Source organism: Amborella trichopoda, chromosome 9 (genome assembly GCF_054954075.1).
Source record: "Amborella trichopoda isolate Santa Cruz 75 chromosome 9, AtrichopodaSantaCruz75HAP2 v2.0, whole genome shotgun sequence".
NCBI classification, from domain to species: Eukaryota; Viridiplantae; Streptophyta; class Magnoliopsida; order Amborellales; family Amborellaceae; genus Amborella; species Amborella trichopoda.
In genome coordinates this window covers 4469060-4486921 of record NC_142344.1, presented here as the reverse complement: position 1 = coordinate 4486921, position 17862 = coordinate 4469060, and the positions used below count along the sequence as shown (strand labels likewise).

The following is a 17862-nucleotide window of genomic DNA, read 5'->3' as shown; positions in this document are numbered from 1 at the left end:
ATTTTTTTGATATTTGTCCGAAATTATCATATCTAGTTTTTAAGAGAATCTATGTGAAGAAAATTAGGAAATTTACAAAAATCCCCTTACCATAAGTTGGTTACACATCCCCTATTCTATTCACACCATAAACCTTGCTATACTCAGCAATGCTGTCCAGTGGGTTCCGTACAGAGTCTAAAATGTCGTAATGACACGGTTTGAGCTTGACTCCCCTCTAGTCTAACTTGCAGTAGATCTTGAGCTGGACTGATAATTTTAAACAAGAAAAAAAAAAAACTCAAACTTGAAACTCATGTAGTTTAGGTGGCTTCGAGGTGAATGGATTGGCTGGATTCCCAATCTGATTCGAATCCTACTAGTCCTAAACCAAGCATTTGTATTTTTCTACACTAATTAGATCTAGGGCCTTTTTCCTTCTTCTTTTTTTTTTTTTTTACAATAAAATCCAAATTCAATATCAAAAAGATCTTCCGATGAGTGTCTTTAACTCAAGGGTTTAAGTGTACAGTTGATTCCTGGAATATGAGAGTATAGATACTTTGAAAGCAACCCATTGCTTTTGTAGGTCATTTTTCAAAAAGTAAAATATAATAGATTTTAAATGATCTTTTACAAATTTTTAAACCTTTGATGGCCACCTGACTTGGTCCCTTGGCTTGGAATAGAATAGATATTCCCTGGGCACTAAGTACGAGTGAGTATCATCAGGTGTAGTCGGTGATATGTAATTTAGATATTAGTGTTGTGTCTAATGTGTGTCTCAGTTGTCTAGAACTCTAGCTTTAAAAACAATTAAGGTCAAACATATTCATATAAGTATTTTTGTAAAATTTATATAGAACATTACTAAAAAAATAGAAAGACAAGTTAGTGTAATAAAATCTTAAAAATTAGTTTCTCTAAATCCCATTCTTAAAAGATATTTTGGGGTCATGGAATGGTTATATGCACACATGATGATAAAGGGTCTTAAGGTAACATCCATGACAAGGGAACATGTACATGGCACGTGCTAAAAACGAAACAACTAAAAGTGAAACAAATAAAGGCCTTATGCTCGTGCTAACATGACATGAATTCGCAAAAGAAAAGAAACTTCAAATCGACCATGCAAACGTAAATCTCATGAGGTCATAAGATTATTTGAACACTGAGGCATTTTTGGAGTATGGTGTGTATTTGTTAGATTAGAAAGCATAGTCACCAAGATTTGTATATTATATATATATATATATATATATATATATATATATGGAAAAGATGGGATTAGCCCACTAGTTCATATGAACATATGAGTCCAACGGTCTATATTGAATCTGGGTCGATTTGACGATCACAGATGCCCAATAGTACTTGAATTTTAGTTTTTTTTCTACATATCCAAATCATTTGAAATTTTAAGTGTATGTTTTTGTCATCAAGGCGCACCTAATAAAAATATTAAAAAAATTATCCGTAAAAAAAAAATGACTAAAATACCTCTTGAAGCTTTTCAGAAGTATTTTAGTCAATTTATTTCATGTAAAATATTTTTTTGATATTTTTTGAAGGGTCATCTATTTTTTATGAACACACGCCTAAAATTTCAAATAATTTAGATTTGTAAAAACAAAAACTAAAATTCAAAAACTACCAAACATCCGTGATTGTCAGATCGGCCCAGATTCAATTTGGACCGTTCGGATCATATGTTCATATGATCTAGTGGGCTAATCCCATCTTTTCCCACACACACACACGCTCACACACACACACACACACACACACACACATATATATATATATATATATATATATATATATATATATATATATATATATATATATATATATATATATATAGTAATGATCTTATGAGACTCCCCCACACCCATTTGTGTAAGACCTCAAATGATCACCATTAAATTTGGCGTAGATCTTTAGAAAAGTTATAACATGGGTGTGAGACTTGACTTTTCTAGAGATTTGTGTCAAATTTAATGGTGATCTTTTGGGGTCCTACACACAGGTGTGGGAGGGTCTCACAAGGTCATTTTCCATATATATATATATATATATATATGAAAAGGTTTTTATACAGCCGAGGCTCTAAACGATCAAATTTGAGCCTACCACAAAAACTTCACTAGAAGAGGATGTTTTGATGCCCAAATATCTTCAAATTGATCATCTCGACATCAAGATATATGCACATGAAAAAAAATGGATTTCAAGTTTTGGAAATAGTGTATTTTGTAATGCATTTTTGGACCGTCAATTTTCAAGTTTTCATAGATCTATCGATCTCCACTATTTTTAAAGCTTTAAACTTTATAAATAAATATAAAAATATATTTTAAGTTTATCACAAATATTTACAATATTGAAACCACATTTCTCAACCACTTTTTTGAAGGTAGGCTCTAATTTGATTATTTAGAGCCTAAGCTCTATATAAATCGCACCCGTATATATATATATATATATATATATATATATATATATATATATATATATATATTGCGATGAGGATGTTGAGATGGATGAGTGGCAAGACAAGAAGGGATAGAATTCGAAATGAATGTATTCGGAAAAATTTAGGTATGGTACTAATAGGCAATAGGCGATAAGATGATAAAGCATAGACTTAGGTAGGCTAGTCATGTGTGGTGTTGACCTAATACATCACCGAGTTAGTTCAAGTGGAACACTAAAAAAAGGCAAGGGATAGGCCCAAAATGATATGGTTGGAAGTAATTAGAAAAAATATGGGGAGTTATGGCCTCACTGAGGGAGTAACCTTGATAGAGCCAAATGACGGACTAGAATTTATGTAGCCGATCCCAACTAATTGGAAAAAGACTTTGATGCTGATGATAATAATCCTTTATAGTATCTACCTAAAAAAAATTATGAGTAATGAAGTTAGTAATAGTATGATGTGTATGCTAAATGAGAATTGCATACAACATGCTCCCTTGGAAGCAAATTATGCACCAACTCTGATGCGAAAAACACCAAGGCATCTTAGTCTTGAAGCTTGCTAAGCATTTTGAACAATATAAAAGAAATATAATCATGAAATAGAGCTCTTGAAAACTTTTATCGGACTATATGTCAAATAAACAACTTAAGGTCATTCTTAAAAAGTCCAGTATTTTAAAACCTAGAATCGAGTTTTGGATCATCTACCAACTGCACAATTTTTTTTAAAAAAAATTGGCTGGTTTATGAATACAAAAATAAAATTGGGGGGTTCACCAGATTTTAATACATTGTTCATTTGGATCCATTTGAGGATATGAAATCAATGTTTATTTTAAAGGATTGTTTGCAAAGATAATATATATATTTGTACATGGAGGTCACAATCATTTTTATTCATTATATTTCAAAATGGGTGGTAGTAAAAGTGTCACTGAATAGACACAAAGTTCCAAAAACAATAATTCGGAAATTTCAGCGGTCAAACGAGTCCTCATAAGCTAGCGTTTTACATGCTGGGGCATGTACCCAATCTGTTCCAGTGAGAGCACAAAATCTTTTCCCAAAACTAAAATTGAAGCCGAAGAGTTAAGGTTAAAACGTCTCACACAAGAGGTGACCTTTATTCGGAACAGGTGGAAAAGCTTTTCCTCTTCACAAAGCCATGATTTCTCAAGATGAGAGACAAAAATGTGTGGAAAGACGAGAAAACCATAGAACTGGTGGAAAAGCTTTTCCTCTTCAAATAGCCATGATTCCTCAAGATGACAAAGAAAAAAGAGAGGAAAGATAAGGAAACCCTCTTAAAAGCTAGGCATACCCTTGTACCTAAATCACAGGGTTTTGGAGTGAGATAAAACCTGTTATAATAAAGGTTACGAGGTGCAGTACAAAGTGCATGGTCGTTGTATGGTCCCTACATAAATATTTTTGGGTTGGTCTATAACATAATTTTTAGAGAGAAACTTTAGACGTGGCTATCTGCACATTTTGTAAAGACATTATAGCCCAGTGGTGTTAAAAAAAGTCTAGTGGTGTTAAAAAAAGTCTAGGTTCTAATAGAATATCAGTTTTTTTATACAAAAAGCTTATCAATATCCAAAAAAATAAAGAAGAAGGAGAAGGAGAAGGAGAAGAAGAAGAAGAAGGAGGAGGAGGTTTAGCTTTTTCTTTGGGTAGATGATTAGGCTTTTCATAGCAGCTACTGCAGTGACATCCATGTTTATGTACAATAAAGTATTTGGTGAGTAGATTTAGGAGGCTTGGCCATGTGTGACGAAGACCCAATACAACTCTTGTTAAAAGGTACGAGTTAGTTCAAGTGGAAAACTCAAAAAAAGTAAAGGGTTGGTCCAAAAGGACATATTTGGAAGTAGTGAGGAATATGGGGACTTATTTCTCACTGATGATATAGCCATTAATAGAGCAGTATGATAGACTAGGATTCGTGTAACTGATCCCAATTAGTTAGAAAAAAGTTTGACTATGATGAAAGTATTTGTTGAGTCAGCCGACTCATATGTTGGACTTGGTTTTTGAGGGACTTGAGATCCAAAACATATTTTAAATTTTATGAGACATGTGTAGCCAAGATCTATAGATTTTGAGTTAAAAAAATGGTGGACATATTTGAAGGATTAAAATGAATGGTCCTTAAAAGTACGAGATAGACCGTTTATGAGACTCAAAAAATTATTTTTTTCCATATTCATGATCATAGTGATCTAGGTGATAAGACGTAAAATTTTGGATCCCAAATCTATGTCTAGAATGAAATTTAGGAGGGCGGACTCAATGTAACATTGTGCATCGCCAAATGCACCTGTACTTTACCCATATATAGGCTTATTACTAATTGAGCTTCTTAACTTATGACATGCATTACATGCACACTTTTTTTTTTGCATACTTGGTTTATATGCGTGAGTGCACGTTCAAAATTTACATGAAAAAGTGTACTATAAGATGGGTTATAATTATTCTGAACAATTGGATGAAAAAGTGTACTATAAGATGGGTTATAATTATTCTGAACAATTGGATGTGAAATTAGGTGTTTAGAGGTGATTGTCACCTCTTTGTATAAAAAAAAAAAAAAATGGTCTCTCAGTGTATAATCCAAATTTACACCAAAAAAAATACACAATCAACGTTTTACATATTTTTTGCTACGATTTGAAAATATAAATGCATAAATAGTCGCATGCACGCCATGGTAAATGGATGAGTGAATGGGTGATTAGCTCAATCAAGTGTTTTTTATGTTTACGCATGCATAAAGAGAGAGAGAATCCTTTTTTTTGTGATAAAAATCATATTTGGCTAAAGAGGTATTTTCACTTTTTTTTTTTTTTTTTGAAGTAATTCAGTGAAAAAAACAAGTTCTACCCGTTTTTTCAAGTAAATTAAGGGTTAGTTTTTTTTTTAAGGTATTAGTGGTGGGAAATTCATATTCGACTTGAAATATGGGGTTGATTACATATTTGCATGGAGATACCAGTTGTAGGACCCTTTGGGGACGGTGAGTGGGGACCTTTCGGTCACAGATTCTTCATGCAAATTATTAAGACATAAAATCCAAATGCTTTTTTTTTTTTTTCAATAAAAATGAATTCATCCCAATACTTAAAATTGTATTAAAAATTAGGAAAAGAATTTCGTTTGCTGTGAATCGAAGCCAGCCCATATCAAATGTTGGCACTCCAAGCACAATGCCAAGAGTAACGAATAACTACGATAATACTTATTATATTAATAAATAACAATCGGGAAAACGTATAATCCCACGTGGAAGAATGAAGCCTAGAGATTCAAGCAATGCACTTCTAAAGCTGCAAGAGTTTTCAATTATTCGTCAAGCCTTCTTGCTTACTAAGGGATTTTTGTTATTCGGGGAAATTAAAGTGAATTTTATTTTCTGAATAATCATAATATTTTCATTTTTTAGGCCGGGTTTCTTTGATCGTCAGTTTTTAAATTTTTATCCAAAATAGCCTCCTCTGGTACTTGAAGTGCCACATCGCAATCATTTTCTATGTCAAAATTTGAGAAGTTGGTTCGGCACTTAAAGTATTGAACATGTATTATTTTAGAGAAGGTGGTCTAGTACTTCAAGCAAAAGGAATGGCTTCAAAAAAAAAAAAATTATGTGCTCCGACTCAAATACTTAATTTGGGAGATTTTGGATAAAACAAAATACTGAGATAAAAAGATCCTGATGTAAAATCCGTAGGCTATTTTTAATTCCTAAAAATAAAATTTTTGTTTAATAATAATAATAATGATACTAATAATAATAATAATAATAATAAAATTTATTATTATTATTATTTATTAGTAAGAAAGAAAAGGATAAACTCAAAAAGGAGAAAAGCACCTGAAGATGACGGAAAGAAGAAAAGAGTGGGAGGTAGGGTTTGTAGGGCCAGATTAAGCCGAATCCTCCCCCCCTTCCCCCCCATCCGCCACGTGGCAGTTTGTTGCACATATCCATTCTTGAAGGTTGCCGCGTGGATCAAACATTTTATGTTTTTATCTTTTGTCGATAAATTTCGTCAAAGGAAATGAAATTGAAGAGTGTGAATGCATGCCTTCAAAAAGGTTCCCAAATTAAGAAAAGCTCATTATGTTGACGTCTAAAGCCTCCTTTACTTCTTTCAAGTACAAATCCGAACCTATCATCTTAAAAGCAATTCCTTACCCATATAATCACTAACACTGATACTTCGCGGTGGTTTAGAACACACTAACACTAATAATTAGCTGTGATTAAACATAACACTTGTAAGGAGAGGTGGTTTACAACCAAGATTCCGGCAGGGATTCGCTAGGGTCTCGGGCCGGAAGTCGCAAGCTCAAGTCCAGTCTGATAAACTCTGTCAAGTCGGTCAAAGACTCGATCAAGTCTTAAAAATAATAATAAAATATTTGTAATCGGCATGTTCCTATAGGTTTGGTTCCAAACTCAGCGGACTGTGCAATTCAATTAACTTGGGTTACATTGAGTCTGCATCCGACTCACGGAGTTTTGATTAGGTAGAAATGAACATTACTGGCCCACCTTAAAAATTAATCAGAAAAGGTTGTGCCAATGTTAAAAAACTTTTCAATTGATAATCTTGATCTCGTGATGTGTAAATACAAAAATAAATTCGAGTCCAAAAGCTAGTGCATCTCGTAATATATTATCTAAACCGATGATTTTCGAAGTTTTTTAAGTGTTTGTAGATTTGGTTTTTCAGCACTACCTTTTTAATTTTAAATTTTACAATTAGAAGTGAAATGGATTTTCAGGTCAATATTCAAGTTTTTGACACAAAAATTTATATCTTTTAATAAGGTTTGCAGGTGCTCCTTACTCAAGACCTTATATAAACCACATCCTCATAATAACTTAATGATGATAACAATAAAGGATTTCATATTTATTGAGTTAATCTTTCTTTTTAAATAAAAAAAAGGGTTAATCGCAGTGTGCCGGCTAGCACGTGATGCGATATCACTGTTAACAAATGGGGCACTGCAACGTGTGCGCATGAAAGAAAACAACAAGGGGAGGGGAGGGGGCTTCAATGAAACGAGACCGAGAATCCACCGAAAAAAGGGATAAAGTCGAGGGTTGGCAAGCCCCCCTCTCTTTTTGTCTTTACCGCTCAAAAAAAGATATAAAAAAATGGAAAGAATACAAAAAAAAAAAAAAAAAAAAAAAAAAAAAAAAAGGAAGAACAAATATCGCCCCATAATAGACCCATTGGGCCACAGTCTTCTTCCCCATCATTTCTTTGAGAGCTTCTCCATTCTTCATCAACTTTGAGACCTCTCTCTCTCTCTCTCTCTAGTTAACAGTTCTTATTCATATTCTTAGTTACAGGCCATTGTAGAGGGTGTTAGTGGAATTGTTGAGAAGTTTGATCAGTTGGATTGGAGATGGCTCCTGTGACACTTCCACCTGGTTTTAGGTTTCACCCCACTGATGAGGAATTGGTGGCCTATTATCTCAAGAGAAAGATTCATGGCTGGAAGATTGATCTTGAGATAATCCCTGAGGTTGATCTCTATAAATGTGAGCCATGGGATTTACCAGGTACTATTAACGCACATATACTTTCAATCACCACCACTACCACTCTCTTTTCCATCTTCCTCTAATTCTTTTTCTCATACTTCTGCACTTTGTGAGGTGTGTTATGTGTTATTGTTTGTCTATCAAACTTACTTTTTTTTTTTTTTTTTTTGGGCTAATTTAGCAGCATCTTGAGCCCCCACTTTGGTACAATTTTCTATGTGTAATTATCTCAAAAAAAGAATAGGAGAAAGTATACAATAAGACCATTTGCCAGGTAAAAGATGGTCACAATCACAATCCAGAGATTTTCTTTAAGTTTATAATATGGCCCTAGTGGTGGGATTTCATGTCTGAAGGCTAGGGTAATTGCAATCCTCTTGTATTAAAAATAAACAATCTTATAGTAGACAATCCCCCCTAGTCACAGGTCTTTTAGGACAACTTTAAAGGGTTGAACCCTCACCACTCGCTCCCCAACCTTTATAGAGCTTTTCTTTCAATTTTATGAAAGGTTCTTGAGTGGGAAGGGACCTTCTACTTCCTTCTTAACAATACTATTCAAACTCGATAAAGCACTGAGACTATAATATTGATTCCATCATATAGTGTAAATTTTCTGAATTTAAGAAGGTGGAAGCCTACCAGAGATATTTACTTGGTTTCTTTATTTGGTAATGTAAATGATGAGATGACTCCTTGAAACTTGAGACTTTTAACCCTAATTTCCAAATCTTTTAGTTTTAAATTCAAGTGCACACAAACCTCCTAATGAATCATAATAGAAACTAATGGAACTTTAGTTATGTGTACTATGTGTACAAGTTTAGCTTTTAGTAATGAATGAGGTTTTCAGTAATAATGATAATTGTAATCATAATAATATCATTATAATGGTGGTGTTGTTAATATTGTTCGATTATGGGAAAAGTGCACTTGATGTGCTATTGTCCAATATCAGCTTTTGTAACTTTGGTATAAATTACAAGCTTTTAATTTTTTACAATAACATATCTTTTTATCGTTTTGAATTTGATTATAATTTACTTTACATAGCTATATTTATTCAACCTTTCATGGTTTCAGATAAATCCTTCTTGCCAAGCAAAGATCTCGAGTGGTACTTTTTCAGCCCTAGAGATCGCAAGTATCCGAATGGATCGAGAACAAATCGAGCAACCCAGGCTGGTTATTGGAAGGCAACAGGGAAAGATCGCAAAATTAACTCACAGAAGCGTTCAGTGGGCATGAAAAAGACGCTTGTTTATTACCGAGGCCGAGCACCCCATGGTTTACGAACCAATTGGGTCATGCATGAGTATCGCCTTGACGAGAAGGAATGTGTGGCAGTGTCAGGATTGCAAGTATGTACACCACAATTAATCTCTTTAAAATTTCATTTAGTCATGTTTTCTAGGATGATTTCACGATTCATTTTCACTGGAGCACTGTACTTTCTAATATATATGTCATGTTTAGGGTCTTCAATAATTGGAAAAAAGGAATCCCATTTGTGTATGTTTGGCTTGAGAAGGCTTCATGCCAAACATATCAATGTTTCATGTTTCTAATTATTTCATTGAAATATTGCATGATTAATTAGTGAAAGGAATGGTATCTAAAATCCTTATAACCATGGAAAATTCATAGCTATCCAATCCAATATTGGATGGTGATGGTGAGATGGTGAGATCCACCATTTGCATTATGTCATGGTCTTTTAGGTCCCCCTCTCTCTCGATCACTATGGATCTTCCATTGTCACAAGGAGCATAATATATACTTTCAAATTTATAAATTCATGAACAGAAATTACAGTGGTTACACTTGAAGGTAGGAGGAGAACTGATAATGGTGTCTTGTGTCCTGTTAGGATGCTTATGCATTATGCCGCATATTCAAGAAGAGTGGAACCATCCCCAAGATTGGAGAACAATACGGTGGCGGTGCCCAAAATCAAAACCAATGGGTGCAAAATGACTATGCATCTGGCATGGAACTCTCAGAAGGAAAGGGAGATGATTATGATAATAATGATTATCGGTTCCCATCAGACAATTCTTCCTCTGAAATCATACAATGTGCCCAAGTCGACAGAGCCACTAGAGATGGGAGATGGACACAATTTCTCTCAGATGAGGTTGTTAGTTCAATGTGCCAGTTCCCAAACTCCATGAACTCTTCATTTGTACCATCAAAGGTAATGTTAACAATAAACTAATATTTCCTATATTATCTTTCTTTTTTAATGGATAAGGTTAATGCCTTGGGTAACTACACTGAGAAATGAAGAATGCTTTTTCCATTTTAGGCTGAAGTTGCCATGGAGTGTGCACTGCTTCAAAATAGACTATCATGGCCTCCTATGGAGATCGAAGAGTTTCCGCAAGTTGGTACATCAAACACAATGTTCCTTGAACCTGGGGTCTTCGAAACCTACACAGTGGAGGAGGAAAACAAGGATTATAAGAATGAAGTGGACATCCTAGAAGAAATATTGAACATAGCTTCTGCTTCTCAGGAAAATAATGCCATTGCTGTAAACCCGATTGCTGGAACACCATCGGACTACACTGATATTTGGTTAGGAAGCTTTCCTAATCTAGAAGATAACTTATCGCACAATGTTAATTACCATGGTCATGGTAGCGAGGATGTTCATGCAAAGATTGAATCTCAAGAACTTTGTAATGCAATGGAAGCATCAACAGTTCATGGGAAATCCTATGGCTTGGTAGGTGAGTCAAGGTCGATAGAGGTTCGCAACACTGATCGAATTTCAAGTTGTAGAGTGCAGCCTAGAAAGAATGGGCTTCCTCAAGATGCTAGAGAAGATAGGAGTAAACTAAAGAATATCATGGAGGAGCCACTAATTAGAAGCAAACAATCTGAGGTGAGAACACCACCAATACATTCATTTTCCCTTATTCTTGATTAATTTCAATTGTATTCCTTTATAACTCTGTCATCCATGGTGAATATCAAATTACGTTGAGGAATCACCACATGTACATATTAAGCACAATGCTACAAACGTTTGAAAACAATGTCAATGAAAATAACCATGTTTTTATATGAATTATTTCATCTTCTTATTTTAGGAATACCAGTACAGAACTCTCCTGGTAGAAGCCATATCTGGTGATAAAGTAGATTGCACAGGTAAGTCGATCATGCTTTCAATTTAAGCATTATTATCAATCCCTAAAATTCAACTGTAGTATATTTTGAATACCCACAACTGACTTCATTTCCTTAACTGCAGGAGGTGAGGCGCATTATGACCAACTTAAAGGCTTCAATGACTCCGAGCATATGACTAGTATTTTGTCAAACTATACAAATGGATATGTTGCAGATAACATGAAGATGGTTGTGGCAAAAGAACAGAAAGTGACCACTCAATCTTTTCATGGGGAAAATGATCGTGATACCACTAACAAATCAGATTTTGACATTCTTGAGCAAGTTGAAGTTAGTCATGGGTTCTCCATTTCAAATTGTCAGCATGCTACCACATTCTTTCAAAGGGTTGAGCCCTCGAGGTTGTTAACTGTGCACATAAATGAGCTTGGTCCTACAGATTTCGAGAGAGAAGGGTTGGAAGCTACTCAGGGCTTCCTATGTAGCCCTAACATGAAATCTGTAGTCTCAGATAGAAGCGAAATTCTGAATGAGTTTCAGCATAGTAAAGGATGGTGGCTTACAAGCATGGAGGATAAAAGAGCACCAGAATTAAAGAGCTTTACATCTTTGAGAAGCCCTTGTGATGCATACCAATGGATAGAGCTAGAGGTTGTGAGCATGGAACCAATGGCAACAAGCCATAAGGTAATAGCTAGAGATTGCTACATGAATTTTCTTTCATCTACTAAAGATACAGCTGCAATTCTCACCACCTCAAGGCCTCCACAACCTGAAGACCCAATTGTCATTAAACCCAGGAAAAAGTGTGGCCCGGTTTTCCAAAGAATCAAAATATTCTTGGGAATCATGGCAGTGATAATGTCAAGGATGTCCTTCGGAGAGGAACTCACGCCCGCATCCGCAACTGATGGCCATTCCTCCAAGGTCAGGTATTGGAAGAAGAGAAGGAATGAGAGACATGAGTTCGATACTACGAAAGACAGTAAAGATCAGAGTGATAAGAGCATTATATCAAGGAGGGGCCTCTCAAATCTACTAAAAGAGAAGTTGATCCCTAAATGTCTAGGAAAGCTTCTACCTCTCTTCCCCATAGCATTGGGTATGTATGCTTGTTGGACGCATCCTTATCACCTCTTCTTCTAAAGATGAGGGCGAAGGTTGTCCTCTTTTGTAGCATATGGGGTGGGGGATTATTTGGAACCATGGAGGAGGAAGAAGTACAAAGTTCAGCCTAGGTGGTAGGACTCTACTTTGAGAATTCTAATAAAAAAAACATTATAAATCATTTAGGAAATTATCAATATGTTGGAATATGTACTACTATATATTTGTTAGGGAAAGCAAAGCTTTTCCTGTATTTTACAAGGCGTTCTCTTTCTTTCTCTCTTCTTTATGCAAATGTGTGCGTTGTGTGTGTGAGTGAGAGAGAGCCATGGCCTGATGCATCAGTTTGTGAAGAAAGAAATGGCATGATTTTAGGGGTAGATGTTTTTGTGATTGTGCAATCAGTCGATGCATTACCTACCTAAGTCATCCATCACAATTTACAAACCTAAGCAACATATGTTCTTAAGCTATGGTTCTTTTTGGGTGGACGATGGGTGCAAAATTATTACAATAATTGTAGTTTCGATGCTTAATGCTTTCCGGGTATAATAATAAGAGCAGCGGTGAACAAATCTGCAAGCTGATTCAGAATCACCCGAGTGAGCTCAGACCAGGGGGTCCATCATTCCGGATGGTCTTGAATTGAGGAATCACTTGAGTTGTCTAGAACCACACAGTTCTTGAACTGTAGGTACTCAAGTAATTCTCGAGTCATTGCTCAGGTCTCAGGTGATATTTTCTTCTTTTTTGCTTCATTATCTCGAACTTTTCACTATTTAGGCCTATCCACCAGAAATCAGCTAGCAGACTCACACAAGAGTGCCCTAGTCAGAGCTGAAGTCTTCTTTTTTTAAATAATAAAAAAAAAGAACGCTATTGACTGATAGTATTTTACAAAGAATTAAAATATTTTATGGGATTGTATACTCTGAGACTACTTATCTTTATGACAAGGAGGTCGAAATTACTCTGAACTATTAGATGTTAAAATTGATGACTTGGGATGTGTCATGAAGTTTAAAAAGTTTTCCCTTAATATTTGAGTCTAGTATAAACAAACTCACGGCCACTCGATACAGAATCTGACGGGCAATTCCTAAAAGTAAATGGTCACTCTGTATACTTTATGATGCGTATTTTATGATGCATAATTGCATATAGGTTCTACGTCCGGGCAAGATGTGAGGTATTTTCCATCAAAATAATCATGGCTATATTACATAGTTTTCCACCCAAACACTAAATGTAAGAACTCCTTTATTTATCTTTAAATTTGAGGCTCTCAAGCAAATACACCCAGATGAAACCCAAAAATCATTGACACATCAAAGAAAGTGGGTTTTATACAATCTAAGTCGACCAAATTACACCCAACTACACAAAATAGGACCCAAACTCAAATGATCCAAATTATATGCATTAAATAATCACACTTCCCCTTCTCCCCACCCCCAAAGACATTTTCAAGTTTTTCTCTTCACCCAATTTCCAAATGTGTAAAAAGCCATTTATTTATGCTCTATTGTTTTCGACAAAAACAAAAAATTAATAGAAAAAACCTCTCAGTTAGTGAGGGCCATGCATGAAGATGACTCCACATCATTGGCACGTGTGGAGCACCATGCATCTTCCATGAGGAACTGCATCCATGCGTCATCCTTGTCATCCACGTCCATGCATGTTGATGATGATGACCCATGCAACATCTCGGGCGACACGGTGTCGTACTCTGAGGCAGATATTTGTAGACTTTCTGGCAAGGGCATCGTGAATTGGCCTTGGTCTTCTGTATCTGGGCATGCTACATTCTTCTTGAAAACCCGGCATAGGGCATACGTGTCCTATAAGAGCCATTATGTACACAATATTTAGTTTGTTCAAATCTAATCTCTCTCATGTGTCCCATAAGAGCCATGAAATCACAATTATTAGTTTGTTAAAATCTCTGTCTCTCTTTCTCTCTCTTAATTGTCATATAAGAGCCATGAGATACATGATTATTAGTTAAAATATCTCTCTCTCTCTCACACACACACGCATTGGGTGTACCAGTTAAATGACTTTCTTAATCTTGCTCTAAATACATCAGCTATTTCATCCAAATAAGGCCATTTCCTTTAAAAGTTTTGCGTATTACGCATCTGGTACTATTGTTTTCTCTTAGGTAATTAGCTTGGGATTATAACCTTTGATGATTTGCTAATCATTCCCTAAGTACCTTGAGCCAGCTGCTTGTAACTAAAAAAGGGCACAATTTTCAATATCAAATGTCGGCTCTCTTATTGATATTTTAAAGGAAACCAGTTTTAAAATTAGAAACAATTGTTTCATGGGGGCTGGACCGCATTTCTATAATATGAAGTGTATAAAACAACCCTATTAAAGATAAATGCAAATAAGTGATCCATTTAATAAAAATTGTAACTAACAATCCAAATATGTTATTCATATAATTATTATTTATGATTTTCAAACTTTTTTTTTTCATATTCATGATCTCTATGTTAAATATTATATATTCTACGAAAGTTAAGATCAAATTATATTTTAAAAATATACTTGTTACGCATTTCTACATGTGTGGGCTTGGCCGCATGCTAATCGCGTCCGGTAAGTAAAAGCGTCCATGCCTTTGTTATGTTGGACACTCCTCCACATGCGAAGAACTATAGACACGTGTATCCAGCTTACATCATAGAGGAAGAACTAATATGTCAATTCACCGTTAAAATGACAAAAGTACCCCTGAAGGGAGCACGTGCAAACGCGACTTGTACACATGTGAAGCTATCTTAGATGTGAATGTTTCATTTTTAAAATTGTAAGAAAAAAATTAAGTGTTGCTGAAAGAGCTAAAGACAATAACGTAGGTTCAAGAAAAGAATCGTTTTCAGAAAAGGGATATAAAAATATAAAAATAAAGAACAAGGGAAAAAAAGAGTCGCCGATGCTTTCCATGCACGAAATGCAAAAGGCACGTGCAAAGCTTGTGTATCACGGGTTAAGATTCAGCCCTCACACTCATTGGTTTGGGACCTCTCCCATTGGTGGAGTATGGATAATATCAAAGAAAGCACCTAAGCGACATGCCACAATTAATTTTTGATTGTTGGATGTGAAATCAGATGATTAAAATGTGTTCTTAACAATACTTAAAGTCATTAAAATTCTTAAATTGTGTTGAAACAATTTGTCGCCATCTGATTTCACATCCGCAACAATGTCATGGATTAATACGATACAACATGACACGAAACGAAAAGATGAGGGAACTCTCCTATATCTTAACACATGCATTTTTGCAGTTTAATTATCACTAATGGTGATAAAACTTGTCAACTAAGTTTCTCTCTCTCTCTCTATCTACCTGATTATCAGTAACGATGATAAAGCCCGTGCGCTAACTACTCTTTCTCTGACATACAGAATTACATGCACCTATTGATTATGCTAATCATGATACATCTCATGCACCATTAAGCTCTCCTTTGAGTGATTGAGGTTTTGAAATTGCCTGCAGTACGTCCTATGTCCGTTTACCATGCACTAATTCTCTCTCTCACACATACGCTGCACAAATGCAGTTCACAGCTGAAATAAAACGCATACAGTTGAGATTGAAGGGGAAATGCACCTGAATTCCTGAGGTGTCCTCGCACTCCTTGTCGTCGAGGCGGTACTCATGCATGACCCAATCTGTCCTAACCCCTTGTGGGGCTCTCCCCTTGTAATAAACTAATGTCTTCTTCATCCCTATCGCCCGACTCTGCATACAAACCCTTCGATCCTTCCCTGTTGATTTCCAGTATCCTGCTCGTGTTGCTCTGTTCGTTCTAAAACCATTTGGGTATTTCCGATCCCGAGGTCCGAAAAAGTACCACTCTGGATCTCTGCTTGGCAAGAAGGATTTCTCTGCATTACATAAGAAATACACTCAATTTCTCAATAAATACTAGTCCAGCTAAAATGTTAGTGCTTGTGCAAATGATTATTATGATGATAATAATGGTTATGCAAATTAAGATAAGTGGTATTCCATAATGGCCGTTTTACACAGACACTGATATGTTTGTCGGTTTCTTATATGGATATGTTTCAAAATCACCGATCTCAAAATTAACAAAATTACACAATATGAAAATTACCCTTCTGATGACGCACATTACAGGGCATTTAAATAAAGGCTAATGGGAGACTAAATACTTTTACGAAGAGATTTCAGAGATAGAGTTTAACGTCTGCTTAAGTTTTTAAAGTGTCGATGTTGGCGGGTGCCTTCTAGATGTATCGAGCACAAAAACCTGTAGACATGCAGGTCTATCTTCGAACACTTGGACCCTCCATCGACAGAGGGTTCAATCAGACATTGTGGGTCCCACATTCAATGCAGGTCCCACATGTGTGTTGTTTTAGAATACCATCCACAAGAAGAATGGTGCTCCAGGAAAGATGATGGGGTTGTAGTGGTAGCATCTTCACACTTAGTTACCACATCACAGTATCCATTCCTATCAGTATCACCTTCAATTAACACTTTCAAAATGGGTAGGGACCTATCTTTTTCATTGAATTACTTAAAAATAAAAAAAAAAAAATGACAGCTCCTCTTCCAAGAATATGACTAATAGCCACAATTCTCACAGAAACAATAATAATAATTTGGGAATGAGGTTGAGGTTGAGGTTGAGGTTGAGGTTGAGGTTGAGGTTGAGGTTGTTGGTGGTAGGGATGGAGTTGAGGTCGTGGTTGGTATCAGCACCTACGTCCCAGCTACGGGTTTAGGTTTTCATTCCTACTGATACATTTGAAGACCACTAATTATTTCTCAAATGGGTTGGGACCTGTATTCCCCACTAATCTACCCAAAAAACAAAATTTATAACAATATTCACAATCCTTGTCAAAGAATAATAATATTAGTAACATTGATAATAAACAATAGAAAACTTAATTGTTTCTCATATGTTACAAAAGGTGAATTCACTCTCTTAAGACTAATGGCTTCAAGGTTGAAATCCTACTTGCCTACGGTGGCTATACCAAAAACGGAAAATGCAAACGTAGAGGTAGACAGTGGGGGAAGAAAACGCAAGGGCTATGAAATCGATAGTAGTTTTGGGGTCACTTGAAAATCTCAGAGAGAGAGAGAGAGAGAGAGAGAGAGAGAGAGAGGTGTTGGTGTCAATGGCTATGAAAATCTTTTTGGTAGTACTTATCTGCTATTTTGAAAATATAAGAAGGAGCGAAGTCCCCAATAAGTGTGTGTAGGAGAGAGAGAGAGAGAGAGAGAGAGAGATGTCTCTAATAAAACTACCAGCCAGCTCCCATGGTTCACACTTGTAGAGATCAACCTCGGGGATAATGTCTAGATCTATCTTGAGCCCATGTATTTTGCGCTTGAGATAGTAATTCACCAGCTCTTCATCTGTGGGGTGGAATCGAAAACCAGGAGGTAACCCAACAGGCGCCATTTCTCTCTCTTCCTCTCTTTCAACCACCTCCTCCTCTCTTTCTTTCTCTTTTCCCCTCTCTTTCTTTCTCTAACTGTGATAATAGAGAGACCACCCTTTAATTTACGT

The 17862-nt window shown here is 35.7% G+C and overlaps 2 protein-coding genes across 2 annotated transcripts; one reads left to right on the top strand and one right to left on the bottom strand.

Moving 5' to 3' along the window:
* Positions 1-7633: 7633 nt before the first annotated feature.
* LOC18445393 (NAC domain-containing protein 54) lies at positions 7634-12565 on the top strand. Its single transcript, XM_020674287.2, has 6 exons — positions 7634-8050; positions 9116-9393; positions 9903-10229; positions 10341-10922; positions 11131-11191; positions 11295-12565. The coding sequence occupies exons 1-6, from the start codon at positions 7894-7896 to the stop codon at positions 12317-12319; spliced, it is 2430 nt and encodes an 809-aa protein (XP_020529946.2). The 5' UTR covers positions 7634-7893; the 3' UTR covers positions 12320-12565.
* A 1203-nt stretch (positions 12566-13768) lies between these two features.
* Positions 13769-17862, bottom strand: LOC18445392 (NAC domain-containing protein 54). Its single transcript, XM_088847238.1, has 3 exons — positions 17598-17862; positions 15918-16195; positions 13769-14124 (listed from the first exon to the last, which is right to left on the bottom strand). The coding sequence occupies exons 1-3, from the start codon at positions 17752-17754 to the stop codon at positions 13846-13848; spliced, it is 714 nt and encodes a 237-aa protein (XP_088703364.1). The 5' UTR covers positions 17755-17862; the 3' UTR covers positions 13769-13845.